This window comes from Larus michahellis, chromosome 1 (assembly GCF_964199755.1).
Source record: "Larus michahellis chromosome 1, bLarMic1.1, whole genome shotgun sequence".
Lineage (NCBI taxonomy): Eukaryota > Metazoa > Chordata > Aves > Charadriiformes > Laridae > Larus > Larus michahellis.
The window spans coordinates 127,269,553-127,291,491 of NC_133896.1; the positions used below are offsets into that span (position 1 = coordinate 127,269,553).

The 21,939-nt window shown below is 38.6% G+C and overlaps 1 protein-coding gene across 9 annotated transcripts in view; it reads right to left on the reverse strand.

The window, feature by feature from the left end:
* KDM6A (lysine demethylase 6A) overlaps nucleotides 1-21,939 on the reverse strand; it is a 160,749-nt gene that overhangs the window by 70,044 nt on the left and 68,766 nt on the right. For all 9 annotated transcript variants that reach the window (XM_074603343.1, XM_074603316.1, XM_074603325.1 and 6 more), the window contains exons 5-6: nucleotides 14,117-14,175; nucleotides 2,665-2,785 (exon numbers count right to left, since the gene is read on the reverse strand). In XM_074603343.1, the coding sequence (XP_074459444.1) occupies nucleotides 2,665-2,785; nucleotides 14,117-14,175 (180 nt within the window). The remainder of the gene's footprint in view (nucleotides 1-2,664; nucleotides 2,786-14,116; nucleotides 14,176-21,939) is intronic.

Below are 21,939 nucleotides of genomic sequence, written 5' to 3' on the forward strand. Positions count from 1 at the left end.
ATTCTTTCATCATCTCTTCCTCATTTTATTCTCCCCATGCTCATGCGTAACTACTGCACTGGCACTTTATTTTGTTCTCTTCACTAAGTATTTTCTGACTTGCCTCTCACATTCTTATCACTCACAGAGTTCTGGCTTGAGGGTCTTTTTTTAAACCTCAACTCAGGGATCAATCAGATAGGCTTTTAAAGAAGCTATTGCCCTGCTTGTTCCACTTAGTCTGCTCCTCAATTGATATATTCTGATATATAAACTGCTATGTTTCAATCAGTAATGCTGTGTTTTCAAGTGAATCAGTCTCAGGACTATACATTAAATCCAAAGCTGAGCTGAAAACAGCTGAAACTGTTCAAGACCAAGTGGATTGCTCCACTCGGTCTGTTCTTTCTCGCTCCTCACTGTTGTGGATTCTCTGCTAAGGATTGCAACCTCCATAGCAAAGGAAGCAAACCAGAAACTCGACCTTACATGTTTCAGTTGATAACTCCAGAGCACAGCTTCGTGTTAGGTTTTGTAGCAGGAGGGGGTAACATGGCTCTCCCCACTCCTTTCTCATTCACACACTCCTGCCATCTACCTTGCATTGGATCTAGCAACTGGGCAACCTCAAATTGAGCTGGTTCAGACTTCTGGCTCCACCTCAGTCTGCAAATGGAAAAATCACTCGATCCAATGCAGCAGAAGATGCCAAACAACGCCATCAGGATTGCAAGGTGGAAAATGAGGCAATCTTTTAGCAACAACGTGCAGTTATATTGACTTAAGGACAATGTGAAACTATCAATGCAACCCCACACCTCCCCCTGTTTATTTCATCATCCTTTTGAAGATCTTCGCTCTGCCCCAGGGTAAGCTGTTTTTGCTGCTACCATTTGTTTTCTTAAGTGACTTAGTCATACTGCAACATAAAAGCAACGGAACCATGATAATTCTGTGTTACAAAAAAAAGATTACTTTCTTTCTATTTTCAAAATACTACTTTGGTGCTTTTCCCATTCCTAGATGGTGTACTGAAAACCAGAAGCACTGTATATGCAAAATTCTTGTGATCAGTGCACTTTTTATTTTGCAAAGTTGTGAAGATTAAAAACAGTCAATTGTTTAGATTGAATTCTCATCTATTTAAATACCTGATTCGGTGATAAAATTACATGTTTCATGGCACAGCAGGAAAAGATTATTGATCAATTTCTTCTACTACAAATTAAAATGCAGAAGTTCCTTCCACTACTTGATTACCAGTTTACTATCTCCTTGTAAATTTACTCTTATGTTTTATCCCTAAGACCTTTTTAAAAATAAAACCAAACTGTACTTCTTCAGCACTTCTTTTATTCCCTGCGTATCATGACAGCCAATACTAAATCTGTGCCAAAGTACAAGGAAATAGGACCACCCAAACTCCCACATAATCTCTTTCTCAACACAGTGAACTACCTCTCCCTCCTCTTGCTCTCTTTTGCCATTCATTGTACTGAATCTTTCCTACTCTTAATGCAGTATCATCCCCTCTAATCACAATTTCCAACTCCACTGGTCTCTGTAGCTGAAAGCTTGGACTCCCGGTGAAAAAAGGAAGCCTGACGAGAGAAGTGCTTCCCATTAGTACAAATACTGAAAGGAAAATTGAGCATAACACTCTACTCTCCCAAATCTTGGACAATGCAATTCTGATAGCCTCACAAATAGAGCTTCCAGAAAAACAATCTGCCAGGAAGAGGAAGCCACGGGATTCTTGAAAACAAAACATTTAATGTTTTCAGTCGTTTTAGAAGACATTAATATGCAGAAACACGTTTATAAATTACACTTAACTATAAAGTTCAAAATTCTCAACCCTGCAGGCGTATTTCACAACATAACATGGAACTCCAATAAAGAACACTTCCTTTTTCCAAGATACACATACCAAAATCTAGAGGTCAGGAAGGAAAGAACACAGTTATAGAGTAGGAAATGGAAGGAGGAAAAAAATGGGCAAACATGTTGCATGGAGGGAGATAAAATGCCAGATTACAGTCGAAGACCAAAAAAGAATACAAGCAGTCAAAAAAATTTAAATGAGTACAGAAAAAAACCCCAAAGTACTGTATTAACACAAGCCATTTCTAACTGATTAGCCAGAAATTGTTGCCTTAGAAGCTGACTCTCAAACCAGGAAGTAAAAGAATGATTAACTGCTAGAAAAGTAGAAATGGCATAAAAAAAATGATAGGAGAACATTATTTTGCATAAAAGCTCTCTATTTTTAATGATTTTTAAGAACCTGCAGTTTACAATAGTGCAGCTCAGGGTGGGGAAGAACGAACATTGAGAAATCCAAGCTGCTAATTTTTCTTTTCTTTTGCCTTGATCTTCCTGTACATCCTCAGCCTCCTCCCAAAATGTACTATTTTAACAAGAGCCCTACACCAAATTTTTGATCTGCTGGAGTATCAGTGCTCATTTATAATTTTGCTGGGCTTTTACGAGTATTTCTAGCACCTAGCATACCTCAGATCTTACCCTTACTCTGTCTTTAGACTAAGATAATTCATACTGAAGCACTTCTATTTCTAAAGCAGGTAGGATTTAACTGCTACACGCTTATGCATTCCTTGCAGTTTTAAGGTGCAACACAACCTGCAACAGATGTTAATTCAATTTGAAAGGACTTAAACCTACCTTTAAACTAGACTCATAGTCTGTGTTCACTTTGAACATAAGCCCAAGTCGCAAATGAATTTCCTTGGCTCGACAAAAGCTGGGATCAACATAAAGCGCCTCCTGAAATGCTTTAATTGCCCTGAAAAAAAAAAACCAACACAGATTAAAAAATTATTTTTTTACTGAAGTATTACTTTATAATCAATGTTATTTATATGACTTGCAGAAAGTGGATCAGAAAGCACTGTTACAGAAGAACAATCAAAATAATGGTTTATATGCAATGCTTTTGGTGCATAGCTTTTGATTCTTCAAGGACTCGGTAACTTTGTAATCCAGATATCCTGGTATACTTGAAATTCTAATCTTCTCTGTTAATTTAGAGAAACTAATCTGCTGCGTGAAATACAATAACATATCTGCTATTTCAGAAAGGATGACTCAGGAATTAGTAACAAAATTAGTGAAACTTTAGAACAACACACTGATCATTCATGTCACAACTAACTGCCAGGTTGCTTTTGACTCCAGGTAGTGTAGACCCCCGAGAGCAGTAGCAGAACAGGAGGCCCAGAAGGGGAGATCATGCACATCTCCTTCCACTGCACCAACCTGCTCCACTTTCCACTTTGTCCCTCCCTTTCTTAGCACCAGCACTGTGTAGGACTCAACTAATACCTATTGCTCCATTACCTTCCAGTAACTCAACTACCTCCAGAAAAACACATATATGAATGCCTGCCACCTCCTCCCACTGTAACTTGCTTTTTAAATTCCCACGATAGGTGAAGATGTCTCTTATTCTATTTCCTTACCTTTAAAACCTCTCTACACATGCCTCTGTTCATGATGGCACTGTACCAGATAAAACAAAAATGCTACGTAACAACAGTACCTTCGGGTAGAAAAAACGTGACTCTGAACAGGCCTGTTTGCCTCTCCGGCCAACTGCATAAAATTAGGACAGCTGAAATGCAGCTAATAGATAATGGATTTAAATTCACAGAGGAACTGAGAAAAGAAGCTAAGGCTCATTGTGTTATCTCGCCTGAAATCCAATGACAGGTTGAAACAAAATACCTTCACATACATCACTGCTCATACAATGACAGAAATCAGAATCAAGTCTCACTTAGGGTAGGATTGAAGCACCTCAGGCAGGGAGCCCAGTCCCATCTGCTGCCCTAGGCAACCCCAGAGATCAACGCTGAGCAGGCAGATGACAGCCAAGCCTATGGGGAGAATCATACCCACTGTGGGGCAGCACGGGGACACTGGACAGGAATTACCACAGTGCCTAAAATCACCTAATGTTTAGGCAAATTGATTTCGTTCCTGCTCTCCAAGCGTAGTATTATTTAGGAGGACAAAAGGTTAGCAGTTGCAATGTGAAATTCAATAAATATTTTCTCAGACTTCTTTATTCACAAAACACATAAGCAATCATTTTTTAATCCATCAGCAAAACCACTTCTGCCCTAAAATTCTTACAGGCTCTTCTCATTCTTGATGGCAAAGCAAACCAAAGGCACAGAACTTCTAAACAATCCAAAGCCGTTTGTACGTAAAGCATTATCTGACTTGTTTAAATACAACTTAAGGGCAGAAGGGCTTAAAAAAACATTACTTTTTTATTGTGGAACTGGAGCTTCCTGTATTACAATCCTTCAGAAAGGCTCTCCTTACCTGGTACCCTAACTTTTCTGCTAACACAAGGAAAATGAGCAAGTGAAGCACAAAAGGGACAAACTTGCACCAACTAAGTGGTCTCTCAGCTCTCATCTAAACTTCCCTGGGATAGTACGGGTGGTGATGAATGACACAGCTCAGTACAAACAAGGATCTATGTCTCATAACAGTATGCTCATTATCATCTACAAGACCACCACTCAAACCGGAAGGCCAAAGACTGGACTGATCACTAAATATCAGCTCATATTTTAAGCTATGCTTTTGTTCTGCCAAAGGACAGATCTTACGATTGTATATTTGCATTTCTTGTCTTAACTCTAATATGGTACCCGCTATATTAGCCACTGGCATTTGAAATCCATTATTTGTATCTTGTTCAAAGAGAGCACCCTAAGTTCTAAAATGGAAGAAAAATAGTGTCTACGGTCCCCACCAAAGAGAAGACAAAAATCAGGAATAAAGACATAGTGGTTCTCTACCACATGGGAGATTGTGACCATTCTCTCATACATTTTGTGAGCTTCACATTTTAGCTAGCTTGGCCAGAATTCAGTATTTCTGTACTTCCGCTATGTCATGTCTTATTGGCAAGGATCACTGAAAAGTGGACTTCTTAAAAAAAGCTTAAGAGAAACTGTAAGAGACAATAATATTTTTATAGTCTCTTGCTTACTGAACAGGAAACATTATTCATTGCCACAGCTGAGCAACAGAGTTAAACAAAGCCTCAACTATAACAACTGACTTTTAAGGACAGTTTTGAAATTTAGTTTGAATGTATACTGTCATTCATTCAAAAGAACAAGCATGTTGCCTACCCCAGGTCTTTCAGAGAAGCACAGCACTTAAAAAACAGTAGAATTATCATCAGTGGACAATATGAAAAGACTGTGTTATGTTTGGCACAGAACCTGCTAGTCACAGACAGGCCCTACGAGGTTTGTGTAAGGTTTATCTCCGTACAGACAACATGGGAACACCACTCGTCCTTGTCTAAGCTGCTTGTGGAGTCAGGTTCAACATTAGTAGTTAACACAAGTCTTTGAGATAATGTTGCAACCCAACACAATTTTCCAATGAAGACAAGCCCAAAATGTACAAGGAGGAAGAAAATCAGTAGGACAAGACATCATTCCCATAGACATAATCTATGCAGGATGCAATGGCATGCTTTTCAAACCACTTTGATGGATGCTTGGAAAAATATATCCAATAAACCAAGTCAAAGGGTACAGAGATTTTTAAGACACTTAAGAGTTACCATGCTAAATGCTAAATAATAACATTCTAGCATACATTTCAGTTGTATTTGATCTCTCCTATAAACCAATGGTTTTGGGAGGAAAAGCAGAGATGCTTTAAAGGCATTATTTCCTTGATAGGTTAAAAATTTCAAAGGAGCGTAGTCAGGGAGTATTGATTGCTCCCATCCTTTGCATTGATTTGGCAATGGAATGGACAGACTGGTAGAGAATTTGGTGAAAGACTCTCCACTTAAAAATTTTCTTTCAGTTTCTAATATGTGATGGATTTACATTTAAGAATGAATCCATATGCATTCAAAATGCTAGGGAACTCCCAGGTCATTGTCTTGCTTGCAGCTTAAATTCTGTATCCTTGGATGCCCTAATGAAAACTAAGAGAATTCTGAAAGGTACCATATATTTAAACTTGTAATGAAGCATAATTACATCAGTAAATTAAGGCGAAATGTCCTAAGAACACACCAAATATTTCCCAAAGGAGCTTTCGTAACTAAAAATCAGATATTTTATCTTCTCCACTCAAAATATTGTCCTGCATCTTACTTAAGTCTAGCGTTAATTCTATATTGATTATGCAATTTGCACTTTTTCCAGGATGACAATCACCAATAACAACAAATACAAATTACTTCCACTACTTCTGTGAAAAAGGGCATCATCAAAATTTCACAAAGTGATCTGAAAGGCAGCATTTTCAACAATTTCTACCAGTGGTAGATGTTCACACGTAATTTGGTAACTATAACCTGATTTTTAAATAGTCAGTAGAATTTTCATAGAATAAAACACTCTGAAAACACATTTCCTTATTAACTCTTACAGACCGACAAGCAATTCTACACCATAACCGAATTAACATTGATCTAATTTTGCCTATGGGAAACATTTAAACAAAATAGCAATGCACTCAAGATTATAGGAAACATCAAGAACATGGACTACAGTAAAAACTTTAGTTTTATTTTGGGGCTGCCTGTTTCCCAGTGCCGTGCCCAGAGCTCCAGACTAAGTCCCTTACTACATCAATAGCAAAACAACTGCAACATCACTGACATCCATTTAAGTTGTAGGCGCTCAGTAACATCCAACGCAGATGACACTAGGGCTTGGTACAGGTTGGTACAATACAGAAGGAAGTGGACGTGAAAAGAAGTGGAAAGTAAGAGCACGTGTTGAACTAGTAAAGGGAAATGAGAAAGAATGTGGCCCAACGCTGATAACTGCAGTCTTTCTTGGGCCATCTGTTTGCCCAAGTTGAGCCTTCTGGATACAGGAGGAGCCACTCGATTCTTGTACAGATCTTGTACAGATGTTTGCTCTGAAACATCACTAATCCCATTTACATCCTCTGCCCAAGCCTACACCCAGAACAGTATGGGTCTAGAGGATCCAATGCATCTAAGTTAGTCAGATGTTTTCCCTCAAAGCTCTCTTACAGTTTGACCAAAACCGGAAGAGCAGATATAAGCTAATAGCTTGATGATCCGTCACATACAAAGCAGGACTTGGCTTAAGAGGCTAACAACTTCCTTCAGAGATGATGGCACACAGCCTTCCTCAAATAGGTTGTCAGTCTCCACCACTAATTAACTGGCCTTTGTGCACAGACACAGCTTTTCATTTTAATCCTTCAGCAGACTAAACATACATTTGTCCAAAGGATAAATCATCAAATGAAGGGCTGGGAGCTCTCATACTGCGGAAATAAATGACAGTAGTCTAAATTCAGCAGGAGACAACTTTTGGGTTATTCTCTGAAGATACTGACCAACTGCTTGGTAAGAAACAACTTTGGCTGAGTCTACTAGAATTTATTTAAATTAAATACGAGTTTTCTCTAAGAATGGGAGCTTTTCCACTAACAGTCAGGAAAGGCTATCTAACACTCGAAAATGGAAAAGCAGGACTGGAAAACAGACACTACAGAGAATGAAAAGCACCTCTGGGCTTACATTTTGCACAGCACTGCTACGGTAATTCAAGAAAAATAAAAATGACATGAATCTATCATCTTGAAATCAAGACTTCTAAAATCAATACTGCAGCTATCTTTCCACCCACTCATCTATACAACAATGCCTACCATTATGAAAGTGAAGAAAGCAGCTGAATAATAATTAATAGAAGACTGTATTAAACATTTAGTGAACTCTCATAAGACTTTTATTGGAAGGTTTTACTTGGATAGACTGTGAATAAAATCAGCCTAGGCTAAAAGAATATAAAATAGCATTGATTTAACTATTCACGGAATCATGGAATCTTCAGAGTTGGAAGGGACCTCTAGAGATCATCTAGTCCAACTCCCCTGCTAAAGCAGGATTGCCTAGAGCACATCCCTCAGGGCTGCATCCAGGCGGGTCTTGAAAATCTCCAGAGAAGGGGACTCCACACCCTCCCTGGGCAGCCTCTTCCAGTGCTCTGTCACCCTCACTGTAAAGAAGTTTTTCCGTGTATTTGAACGGAACTTCCTATGTTCTAGCTTGTGCCCATTGCCCCTTGTCCTGTCGCTGGGAACCATTGAAAAGAGCCTGGCTCCGTCCTCCTTAAACCCACCCTTTAGATACTTGTAAACATTAATCAGGTCCCCCCTCAGCCTTCTCTTCTCCAGGCTAAAGAGTCCCAGCTCTTTCAGCCTTTCCTCATAAGGGAGGTGCTCCAGTCCCATAATCATCTTGGTTGCCCTACGCTGGACTCGCTCCAGTAGTTCCCTGTCCCTCTTGAACTGGGGAGCCCAAAACTGGACACAGTACTCCACTTGTGGCCTCACCAGTGCAGAGTAGAGGGGGAGAATGACCTCCCTCGACCTACTGGCCACAGTCTTCCCTATGCAGCCCAGGATGCCATTGGCCTTCTTGGTCACAAGGGCACACTGCTGGCTCATGGATAATTTGCTGTCTACCAGGACCCCCAGGTCCTTCTCCTCAGAGCTGCTTCCCAGCATGTCCGCCCCTAACCTATACTGGTGTTTGGCATTCTTCCTTCCCAGGTGCAGGACCCTACACTTGCTTTTGTTGAACCTCATTAGGTTCTTCTCTGCCCAGCTCTCCAGCCTGTCCAGGTCACGCTGGATGGCAGCACGGCCCTCTGGAGTGTCGGCCACCCCTCCCAGCTTGGTATCATCAGCAAACTTGCTGAGGATACACTCTGTCCCCTCATCTAGGTCATTAATGAATATATTGAACAAAATTGGTCTAAGTATTGACCCCTGAGGGACACCACTCGTTACAGGCCTCCAACTGGACTCTGCCGCTGATCACAACCCTCTGAGTTCTGTCACTCAGCCAGCTCTCGGTCCACCTCACTGTCACCTCATCTAGCCCATACTTCCTCAGCTTCCTAATGAGGATGTTATGGGAGACAGTGTCACAAGCCTTGCTAAGGCTTTTTTAACTTTAACTTTAATTTTTTTCGAAAGTTAATACTCATACATTTCAAATAAAAAAACATGAAAATCAGAATAAACCTACAAAATAAAAGAACACAATACTATTCTAACATATCATGGAAAATACTTGATGCAGCTGGAGTGAAACTTTCTTATTCTTTATCTTCTTTCCATTTTCTGACCACCTATTCTAAGACTTATGTGATTTCATAACCTCACTATTGAAAATGACACATTGCTATAATGGACAAATTCCTATTTCAAACTCATAATCATAGTTTGAATGTAAACAAAATGTCTGTATACAGCAGTAATTAGGACACTGCAATTTTATGAAATACTTCTACAGTCTTTAGATACAACTCCTCTGTCCATAGAGCTGTAACAGTTGAACAGTGAAACATTTTGAGCAGCAGTGTCTTTAAACATTTCTCTAGAACGGCAGCTGACTGTGATGGGGTTTTTTCCAGCATTAGCAGATATTATGTGTTTCCATCAATCCAAGAAGTATGTTTGATACACAATCACAGAAAGATCAGAAGACAAAAGAGAAAGTTAGTTACCACTTTCTTAACGGTTAATTACAATTAGCATGTGTGGTCTACACGTACATTCCCATTTTATATACCTGAAAAATACATATATAAACCCAGTCACCTGAAACCTGAGAAATACTTGACAAAGCAGTATTTACGCAATGTGTGTTTAAATTCTCCCCTCCTTATGAAGCTAATTACAAATACCAGACCAGCTGAAAGGACTCTGACAGAACACAGAAAGAAGCACCAAAACAGATGTGCACCTTGACGATCACAAAGTATTGGTAAGCAAGCTATTTTCCTACTCTAAAATTTTATCCCTTCTGGATTTTCCATTGCAGGTGTTTCCAAAGCAGGAACTCCACAGACTGCCAGTTACCAATTGCAATGTCACTGCAATGTCACTGTCAGTTGGGTGAACCTCAGAGCCTTTCGTGCAAACCGCAACCACTGAGCTATTTCAACAAATGCTGCGTGCCCTCCACAATGGCACAAACTACTTGAATACCAGCAGGCATTCAGAGCAGACATTGCATTTGATTAAGTAGTCCAGTGGTTGCTGTCTGCATGATGGATGGAGTATTCCCACACAAGTGAAGGAGGTCCCCATTAGGTGGTTTGCATTCCTACACATCCCACACTACCCACTCGACTACTCTTTGTGTGGTAGAGCCCAGTTCCTTGGATCTGCCAACCACTGACACAAACAGCTTGAGAACCAACTGAAGGATCTGGTCCTGCTGGAAAAAACCCCAAACAACCCTCTCAAGAACAAATCTTACTGTATTACTAACAGCTTGCCCCTAAAAAAAAAAAAAAAAAGTATTGATAGAGGAAGCAAAGAAGGGCAAAGAACAGACCTTGGCAGCGCTCTGTCACAGGCAACCCACTCTCACAGGTAAACAGCAATCACCACAAAACAACAGTTTCTTGGGTAAATGAATAAGGCGTGCAATACTGAAGGTTGGTGCATGAGACTACTGGAAAGAAGTCTGCATTCCACTATAGGCCTGGCCACTTTAAAAGCAGTTTAAACAGCTGCTTTACTATTTTAGTGTGACTGCAAGAAGAGCAAAACTTAATTTTCTGGAAAAAGATGAAAGAGCTAGAGAGAGCAGGAGACCAGACTCCTTCAGCTCAAGTAAATGGTCCAATGTGATTGCTGCTAAGGCCATCTCACAACTGATGGTAAGTTTTGTGTGTTTTCCTGGAGGTACATGGAAAAGAATGCTCCTGCTCCGTTGAAGCCTTCAAAGGACTTCTAGAAAAAAAGTGATCCTCTGGTGTCTGGAGGCCTGCAGTGCCACAGATAACAACTGAGGGCTGCCTTCTGCTGTCTGCTTGGCCTTTGGAGGGTTGTGGAATTCAGCAGCAGCAGAGATGTGACACAGACAGGCTGCTCCGTGCTTGTATGTTGGAGATGGAGCTATATGCTTGCTCTGCCTTGCCCATTAAATGTCTTTACCTGAATTAGACAAGAATAATGAAAGACTACAGCTGCCTTCTTGATGTCAAGATCCAATTCTGAATCAGAGCTGAAGATGGGAAAAAAAGCTTTTGTGCGGAACTCCCATGTCCCCGTTTCAAGGAATCAAACTTACACTAACAGAAGAAATTCCAGCATACAGAAGACCCTAACTTAGAGAAGGGCCAGGATGCAGCAGTGCAAACAGACTGGGCTGGCTGTGATGTTACTTTAAAGGAGCCAGAAGCAGAGGCTGTGGTTCTAGATATCACTTGATACAGAATAGATGACGGCAGTGCTTCTGTTTTGGCAAGGATGGCTGTAGAAGGGCCAGAAAGTTCCAGTCAGAGATGACAGATTTCCTCCCAGCAGTCTGCATCTTTAGCTACGATGGAAGTGAGGAAAAGGGTCTGCATTATCTCTTGCATTAGTCTTTAGCTTTTTGCAGGACTGTGCCCCACAAAAGTGTCAATGGTGAAGGACTAGGTTTTATGTAACATTTAACCTTTATAGCTGGTAAGGAATCCTTGAACTGAGGAGCCTCAGGGTGTTCTAAATGGGGCAATAAGGCTGACTGATCTCAGTCTCCCTTAAGGTGTTTCTAAGGAACAGTGTGTCTTTCTCACACACACTGTCCAGCAATTTACAAGGTAACAGACAGGCTGGCCTTGGAGCACCACGGTTGGTACATTGGGATCCAAAGAGGGTGGTAGAGCCAGTTTCAGAACACTATTTCAGAGCTTGGACTCCATCTTTTTATCTTGGAGGGACTCAGTGTAAATCGGCAAATGACAGATTAGTCAGGTTCAAAATCCTTACTGAAGTAAAAGAGAAAAGTTGGCATCCAAGTGACTACACTTGGATACAGTTATTGCACAGAAATAAAGGGTAGCCTTTGATGAACTACTGAAACTGTTTAAGTGTCCAATCTACAAGACAACTAAGGGGGACATGAAATTATTCAAGTTATGTGAATATCTCAGCTATCTCTATTCTACTGGTGTTCTACCCTACTTGAGAAACAGGGAAACAACAAGGAAAAATCAGTCAACCACTTTATTTACTGCTTGATGATAAATGGTATAAAAGAACAGAGTATCAAAATTTAAGATCCGTAAGAACTATTTTACTATACTTGACTCAATTTATGGAGCTAATCCCTTATGTCATATGTTACTATATTAATTGCATGAAATAGGTTTGGTCTGAGCACAGTATTGCAGCATTTGTATATACGTTGAGAACTTTCAGTTCTTATATGAATAGTCAAATAAAATCATCAATATAAGATGATGTATCAGCTAAGATTTGTACTTAAGATAATGCTGTAATGCTGCTTTAGTATATAGAGAAGTGTACAATATTGAATTACAGTGAATTGCGTATGTGCCTTGGAGCCAATCCAACACTTCTTTTTATGAAAGCTGGAAAACTCAAAAAATAATGTAAAAATATGAGAAAGAATTCTAAAACTGACCTTATTCCCACCTGCTTTTTCATTATCCCTGTTTATATGAGACATGAAAAAACCTCAAACAGTTCCTTACCCCCTCCTTTTAGGAGGGCTATGTACATACCTCTCATTAAAATCTATGAATATCTGAAGTGGTCTGGTTAAAAAAAAAATATGTTCAAGGATGAAGCATGATAGCTTAAACTACCTTAAATGGTCTAGAGGTCTCTATCTGCCTGAAATTTACAGATTTTTGAACTCTGTGAACATAAATAGATGGAATAGCTGCAGCAGGAAATAAGACAGTTTGACTAGCATTCCACTCTGAAAGAAGCGGGATTCTCCTTGCATTCTGCAAGAAAGTCCTGTGGAGGATGAAGATCTACAAAGAATGTATCTACTACAAATGACTTGCTATCACCTCTAAGTTTATTACGATTCTGTCATACCTAAACACCCACAACAACACATCCCACTCTTCTCGCCCCCAAGAAAACTTGGGGGGGCAGGGAAGGGAAAGCAGTCAAAGGGATTAAAAACAAACTCAAAAAATCACACAAAAAGGTATAAGATTTTATCTGTGTTAGATTTTCTTCCTCTAAAAATTCTACGCAATACTCTAATGATACACAACTTTCTTAGTACCACACTACACATAACTTTGTTGTATGAATGAAATGGCAAATGTGATTATTCTACACAACCTTAACATAAAGCTCTATGTGCAGTTAAGACATCGTAAATTAATGCATCAATTTATACTGATGTTCTCAACAATCTCACTTAAAGGCATAGAAGAAAAATCTAAACTAATTCAAAGCTCTAATTTATTAATACTTAGGCTTCACAATCACCTGACTTTACTGCCCCATCCACTGGAAGGTGCTAGATAGCATGATCCGCTGAGTGCAAAAAAGCACTGACCTAAACGCTGCACCTTTTTGACTTTTTTCCAACAACACTAACTGTGTCTCTGCAAGAATAAACCCCAATGAAAGTTTGAGGACCTTTCAATAGAACCCCAGTGATGAGTCTGCTCCATTCATCATTTTTCTCTCATCACCGATAAAGCAAAACCAAAACTCCAACTGAAAAGCAACCCTCCGCCACATATCCAACATTCAGCCCCATCCAGTCCCCAAAAAGCCCTGTCAGAATTTACAACTCTTTCTAACTCTGCATTTTTACATCAGTTTTAAACATTCTGATTCAAGTCTGAGTGTACTGCTTCTCACATCCAAAACTTTCACACTATACAGCTATGTAAAAATTACTGAATACCAGGCTAAATGAAAACAATCTCACTTTGCCACTTTTTTTCCCCAAGAGAAAAGTAAAGTTTTTTGTAAACAGGCTTTCAAACAATCAATATCAACAATTCACAAAAACCTGTTGAGTCATACTGCTCCATCCCCCTTATTGAATTGTATTAAAGAGCGCTAAAATTCTTCTCCTGTCAGTGCTTTCCTTTTCAAGCAACTGCTGTGGTTGCCACAGGTATGTTACAGTAAGTCAGATAATGCAACCCAGGACAATATGTCTTCAAACGTCACATCTGTATTAAAAAAAAAATAAACTATTATACACTCACGCGGAACTGAAGTTGAAATATTCACCTATCAATAAAACACTGCACAATACTGATACTGTTAGCTTAATCCAACTTACCATTGAAAGGCATTGTAATGGAAGTAGACCAAACCAAGGCCATATAAAAAGGCAGCATTCTGTAAAGAAAAGAAACAACATTTTAAACCCAGTAGAGACAACCATATGCTGCAGGATTGAGTTTCCAGTATTTTATTCATCCTTTGACATTCTATTTCCATTATAAGATAAGCATATTTCAATTTCACCTTGAACAGGAAGAACCAAAAAGAAGGAATGAAAAGACAGCTGAACATTTAGTAATAATAAAAAAAAGTGATTCTCCACAAAATATTTTTTGAGGAATAGTAAGAACAATAATATTCAAGTACTATTAGACCAGAGAAATGGATGTGCTTTGTTCTATTTGTACAACAGCAGGGAAAGATATGACAGAGTAGAGGTCTTGGGAAATTAAATATAATAAAAAATGTTTTATAACCAAACACCATTTCATCGTCACAACAATTTATACTCACATAAAAGTAAACAAAGCCACACACTCTTAATTTCAGTGTCTGAAGTAGAACATTAATTATATGAATCTGAAAATATGCTTAAGGGCTTCAAAGCTAAGACAAGCATATTTCTTCATCGTTACTCAAATTGCTATTTTCTAGTTCCCTACTTTGCAGAAGGGGAGCAGAGGCGAAAAAAAGGAGAAAACAAAATAGAAGACAAGAGGAGGGGGGGGGGGGGGAAAAAAAGTCATTCTCCTCCTGGAAACCCATTTCCCCCCCATTTTCTTTTCACAGAAAAGTATGATTTGCTTCTAAAGTGACATTACTGAGGAGGTTTAATGAATGTTTAACTATCCAATTCTACAAATAATTATTACAAATTTCCTAAATTAGTAAAAATAAACAAATTGCCTTTTCTATTTGCCACAGCATAGTTGTCTTCTATTTAGCACAGCTATTCCATTATTTACAAGAGACAACATGTACATGCTGCCTATGACACATTTTTAGGCTTTTCTTACACGTTAATTCTGGTTTTGAGAGACCAAGAATACATCCCAAAGAACATAAAGCTCTGACACACAGACAAGAAATGCAATTTCCATTGTCAAAGACTGTAGTTCAAGATATTCCCTCTTCCACTTGTACGCACTTCTTGAACAAGTCAAATTTCTATGGAATTCCACAGAAGGCATTATAGTGATGCCTTAAACCTAATCCAAATATAAAAGGTATAACCAAATTTCTCCTAAAAAATAAGGGGTAACCAGAACACAATTCAAAGAGTAGCAATTCATCTGAAACAGGACCCAATATTACCATTTCATTATACTTCATTTGCATCTTCTAAATGCAAATTACAACCAGGGGAAATGCCAAAGATCCTTTCATGAATACAGTTGGATCATAGCTTCAGCAGTGGACAGCTTCCAAGAAAATGCTGTGGTATGACCAGATACTACGTCAATTAGAGCACTGGAAGATGTTAACAGGGGGAGTAGAGGGGGAAGTACATAAACAATAAAAGATGACACTTTAATGTTACCATAAAACCGCATTCCTGTTTAATTGAACAAAAACACAACATGGACATCATCAAGATAAAAGATCGCTAATTCCGTAGCCCATGTACTTCCTCCTTTCCAAGCGTGCTCTGGCAACAACAGACTAGGAAAGGCAAGCTCAAAAACTGAGCATACATAATGCCTTGATTTAAAAGTAATTTTAAATGAAAAAGTAAGATAGAAAGAGAGAATTTCACGTCTACAACACGGAAGCCTGCAAAACACACCTCGTAACCTTTATTGTGTTTGGGTCGGGCTCATTAGTAGAACAGAACTTAACCAAACTATCCAGTATCACCTCAGAGATCTACGAACTGCAATCAAGGCTAGATAATCTCAAAGATTGAGAATAACAGTAATAACAAAAACCCTTCATCACCACACTGCAAAATTCAAGCAAAAATATGCCAGACAACTAAAATTATTTTCCTCTTCTGAAACCTATTAGAATTCACAGTCCAAACAAGTTACAGATTCAGAACATTCATCTAGCTGATATTTTGATCCTAAGGGTTAATAACAATCAACTTTCAAGGCACAACAGGACAAGATGTAGGCGATTTGTCCAAATGTAATTAATATATCAAACTCACATGAAGCTTTCGGGTTGTCCCCACCCCAGTAAAATACAAATCAACCATTAATGCTCTGTCCTTTGTTCTGTGACTGATTTTCTCATTTTTCTCTCATTCTCATTTGGCCTTACAAAGCACTTGAGATTGACCTTAAAAATCTGTTAAGCTACCATTGTCTTCTCAATAAAAAAACAGGGCAAGATTTAAGACTGTAATACTTTACTACAAATGTAAAAGTGCAAATTCTGAAATGTCAGTATGGATCATATTTATCTGTTCTGAAATACTATAGCTCTAATAATATGTAACACCATTAGTACTGTTTGTTGACCGTGTATTAGATTCGTCTTCATAAAGAGTAAAAAATATCTTTTAATCTGTATTTGAACCTAGAGGACAAGGACTGCAAGATATTACAGTGGTTCAATGTATGCAGTATTTTCCCACAAATAACTCAAGGTGAGATGCACATAAAGTTCATTACTTTAGCAACTAACTTTTCTGCCTGTATTACAGAATGACATCAAGTTCAACATACAGCCAAGTTCCTATTGGCAACAGTCAACATGAAAGGCTAGAACAGCTTGACGCATATCAGGACCAAGCAGGATCATTACACAAAATTTTCATCTGCAAAACAACCTTTTTCTTAACATCATAAGATTCTGTGACTGTTTACCAGAAACACAACCCATCTTAAGAAACCTGTTTTCAGTTGCCTCTGCTACTTTTATTTGGACACATTTATCACAAAAAATATCCATTACATGTTTTCCAGTAAAGATTACTTTTTTAATTTAATCCCTGCTATTCAAAATATATTCAAGATCCCTGCTATAAATAGCTGATGAGGTAGAATATAAGCCCATGTTTTTTCCTCCAAACATTTTTCAGTAAGAAGAAGATAAAATTATGTTATTACAATTACTTCCCTTAAACTTCTTAACAACTCTCAGAATTTCTGAAGATCTCATGCTAACAAAATCTCATTCTTTGGCTACTAACTTCTAATGTAATTTTTATGTTATCAGATCTCTCTCTTCACTGAAATCTACAGTAAATTGAAAAAAGCTGCAAACTGAAACAGATTGTACCTCAAATTTGAAGTTTAATGTCTGGGGTATTTTCATTCTACAGCCATGCTATTAAAAAGCAGACAAATCAGAAATGTTATTTCCAAGCCCACATCATTTACATTTTCTATGTACTATCAAAACATGTTAAAATATTTCATACCAACCACTAGATGGCTCAAATACCTCTTTCCATTTTACATGCTTATGCAATTTAAGAACATTGTCAAGTTTATATTGTGTATTCTGCTATTTACGTGCTCTGTTTAATGCTGAGCAACATTTCAATTATATTTTACAAAATGTATAAGCCACATTATTTTATTGATAGGTAACTCAGAAGGCAAAAAGATATCTGTATGTGCCTTTTTATGTAACTGAGATGAATAATCATGTTGAAGACTTTTCGGTCTTGTTTGTTTTAAGCAATCAAGAGAAAAATAATTAACCAATGAGGAACAGCCCACCCATCTCACAGACCTTCTGTATTAACCCAAATGACTGGTTTATAGTCTCTTTGAAGCAGCAGATGAAACAGATCCCAAACATTTCATGTGCTCTGTTCTCAAGCTATTTCAGGCCAAGTTCACAACAAACCACTTCTCTCCGTCTTCCAGCATGCAGCCAATGCTTCCATCAGAAAGATGTCAGACTAGGCCACCACAGTTACACTTTACCTATAAATACAGGGTCAGAAAAATGCACCTGTCCTGTGTAACAAGTTGCTATACTCACATTCAGACTTAAAAATGATGACCAACTTAGACTGACTAGATACCACATCCGGGGTCCAGATATTTTTCACCAGTAACGTTATCTGCCACAAGCAGTTGAGAGCCTGTTACCGACTCCAAATTTGTTTTATAAATACAAGAGTATACAAAGAAGTTATGCTTGCCAAGTGGAAAACCTATTTAGCAGGTACCTCTAGAAAGTCAGAGAGTAGAAAAAGCTGAAGAGTTAAAGCAGCCTCAGGGCAGCATCCATTCAGGACCTTCCAACTTAAAAAATAAAAGGAACAGTTTTTGCCATAATATCATAGCATTACTGATTTAGAAACATTCCCTGTCTAACACTGCCTCTTGTTTTTGCTGATACCATCATTTGTAGAGTACTACAGCCAAGTGATGCCAGAGCTGATCTGAGTTATTAATATCCAGATAAAAAAGGATTATTTTTAACTGGATCAGCTTCCCAGCCAAGTTCAGTGTGTAGCCCACACCCCATAAACAACTGCATTAGCACAAGCAAAAGAGTGGAATGTAAGCAAAATATGTAAAAGCTCTTTAAGCCTACCAGCAAAATGCATATCAAACCTACAATGATTTTTCAAACAGAAAGAGTGAAATCCTAGATAAAAGATTTAAACAGGCAACCTATATTAAAAAAAAAAAGCAAGCAATACTTTATTACCTCCTACGCCAGATATAAATGTTTGACTTGCAAGAAATCAACTTCTGTGGATCAGTACAAGAAGGACAAAACCATGAAGTAACATCACAGCCTGCCTGTCAGCCTTCTCCATGCAGGTCCTTAACAAGTGAGACACACAGGCAAATACACCATTTCTTTTTTTATGACACTAAGGGGCAGGGCCAGACAAAGACAAAACAACCCCTTTATTTCATTAAAAAGTTGATAATATTTAGACAAAAATCTGAGTGTATCCCACCATACAATGCAATTAAAAAAAAAAAAAAAAAAAAAACAACAAACAGGAGAAACAAAGTCCCCATGCAGTTCACTGGTGGAAGACTGAAGGAAAACTATGGAAAAAAAGATTAAGTTCAGCACCCTTATGAGATCAGTGACTGTTTTGTATTTGCTTACTATTGCCAGGAATCAAAATGTCTTTGATTACATATTAAAATTGCTTCCAGCAGGGCGCTGCTCAAGTTCCAGTGGAACCTGCAGTCCAGCCCACGTCACACCAGGCTGCAGAAGACGTGTGCCCACACGTGGGCAGGGGGCCACTGCTCTTCAGAAAATCTAACTAGGAAAACAGGGTTGTACAGTTTAGGTCACAGGGTCTCTCAGCCACCTGTTTGAAGCAAAAGAACAGTTTTTGTGTTCAAATGTGTGAATAGGTTTATTTCTTCACTGAGAGAATGAATGATGAAGTTTTGACACTATGGTGCCTAATACTTCCTCCTGACACCACTCAATATATAACAACAGTTCCCTGGAGAATATATACTGCATAAAAAATCCCACTCAGGCTCTTGCGCATAAACAAATATATGCCTTTGGGAGCTGACAAGCTCTAGCAGTTCCAGTCACAAAGATTCTAAGTGTTTGGGAGAAAGAGGGGAGGGTTCAAATAAAATTTGTTTAGATTTGTACAAACACGAAAAAGAGACCTATCTACACATTCCCAACACCTCCAAAAATACTAGATCCCTGCAAAGGATGTATTACAAATCATTATGATTAGTTTTGGCTTCTTCAAGGTCTTCAAGAAATTTTATAGTACCTGGAAAATCATTTGCTTTATACAGGATCTTTAAAATACAGCTATCCATAACATGCTTGCACAATGCTGCTTTTTGAGCAATAATCACAATAATAAAAAAAATTGTTACTGGGTGTGTGCCTGCATCCTAGCAGCCATGTGAAAGTAATTAATATATAAAAGTCATTATTCCTGTGACAAATATATTCTGGCATTTGTAACAGATTAATTAATGTTATTGTTTCAGTAAATAACTGCAAAGTAATTTCATCTTGTCTTTAAGAAGTTAATCTTTTCAGAGAGTAAGTATTGCCAAAACGCATCTACTACTTGTAGAAGAAAACCAGCTAATATATCTTAATTCACAAAAAATACTTCAGCCCCCTTTTTTTTTTCCTTTCATAGAAAAGTTCTTAAGAAAGTGAAGCAGAAAAAACAAACCAAAACGGAAAAACCCCAAACACAGAGAAGGAGAGAGTACATAAAGACAAGACTACTGGTGAATTATAAAAACCCATCTACAATAACTAATTCAAAATACATTAATAATTTCAAAACTCCTTGAGTAATACCCTGTGCCATAATCTCTTTATAAGGAACCCTATAATGTGAAAGACAAAATGATAAAGCAACATTAAATAACTCAAACCCCATTCATTAATGATGGAATCTATGTGGTTTTGTAAGCTGGGTATTCCTTTTGCCATAAGTAGATTTAGGTCCTTGACAAAATGGAATACTGATCAACTAGCATACATCCTCAAATTTGTCATAAGAACAAACAGCCAAGCAAATGTCTAAATAGTGATCGTGACTTATGTGCCTTCCACCGAAGCTTATAAAACATCACTTGATGTAAACATCTTCATTCCTTTGTATTAAGTATCCACTTGATACAAATATTTTCAATAACTTAAATATTTTAACAGAAAATAGTATTTTTCTAAAACAGATCAAGTGAGAAATAGTGTTGTGCAACATACAAAGATTAAATTCACCTTGAAAGACATTTTGTAGAGAAGATTTATCTAACTAAATTTAATACTCTCCCTACAGATTCCCTAAATGCTGTTAATAATCACAAAGTTTCTAATTTATATTCTATGATACATGATTTTTAAGAAAACTCCTGACCCCAAAAAGAAAGTCATATTTGATACTGGATGCTTTTTAACTAAACCAATTTGCCCAAGGTTTGCATAAAAAAATGGAGAACCAGGGAGCTGACCCTTCTCTCTGCTCAAAGGAGGGTCAACTACAGCAGGTTTCCCAGAACAATGTCCCGTTGGGTTTCAATTGCCTCCAAGTAGAGAGTCTGCACAAACTCTCTGGGCAACCTCCTCTACTGTTCAATCACCTTTACAACTGAAAAAACAAACAAACAAATGTTTTTCCTGTGTTTAAAAGGAATTTTGTGTCTTAAATCTGTGCCCACTGCCTTTCCTTCTTTCACTAGGCAGTACTGAGAAGAGTCTGTCTCTGTCTTCATTACTTCCTGCATCAGATATTTGTACACCCCAATAAGATGCCCTTGAGCCTTCTCTTCTCCAGGCTGAGTAATCCCTGCTCTCTTCGCCTCTCCTTGTATGACAGATGTTCAAAGCCCTTAATCAGCCTCATGGCCCTTTACTGGACTTCCTCCAGTATCTCCCTGTCGCCTTTTACTCGGGAGCCCAGCATTGGACCCAGCACTCCACATGCGTCTCACCGGGACACTCAGTAGAGGTGAAAGCTCACCTCCCTCAACCTGATCTTTATGCTCTGCCTTATGCAGCCCAGGATGCTGTTGGCTGCCTTTGCTGCAGTAACACGTTGCAGGCTTATGGTTTACTTTGTCCACCAGGAGCCACAGGGCCTTTTCTGCAAAGCTGCTTTCCAGACAGTGAGCCCCAGCCTGTGCTGGTGCAAAGGGTTGCTCCTCCACAGATACAGTACTTGACATCGCCCTTTGTTCAGGTCCTCTGAACAACAGCACAACTATGTGGTCTCTCCCTAGTTTTGTATTCTCTGCAAACTCCCTGAAGGTACACTCTGCCCCATAATACAAGTCATTACCTGAAGCTACTGAACAACACTGGCCCCACTACCAACCCCCAGGGTTCACCAGTAGCGGCTGGTTTCCAGTTGGACTGATGCTGATCGCAATCCTCTGAGCCCAGGTTAGCCAGTTTTCAATCTACCACACTGACCACTTATCTAGTCTGTACTTCATCAATTTG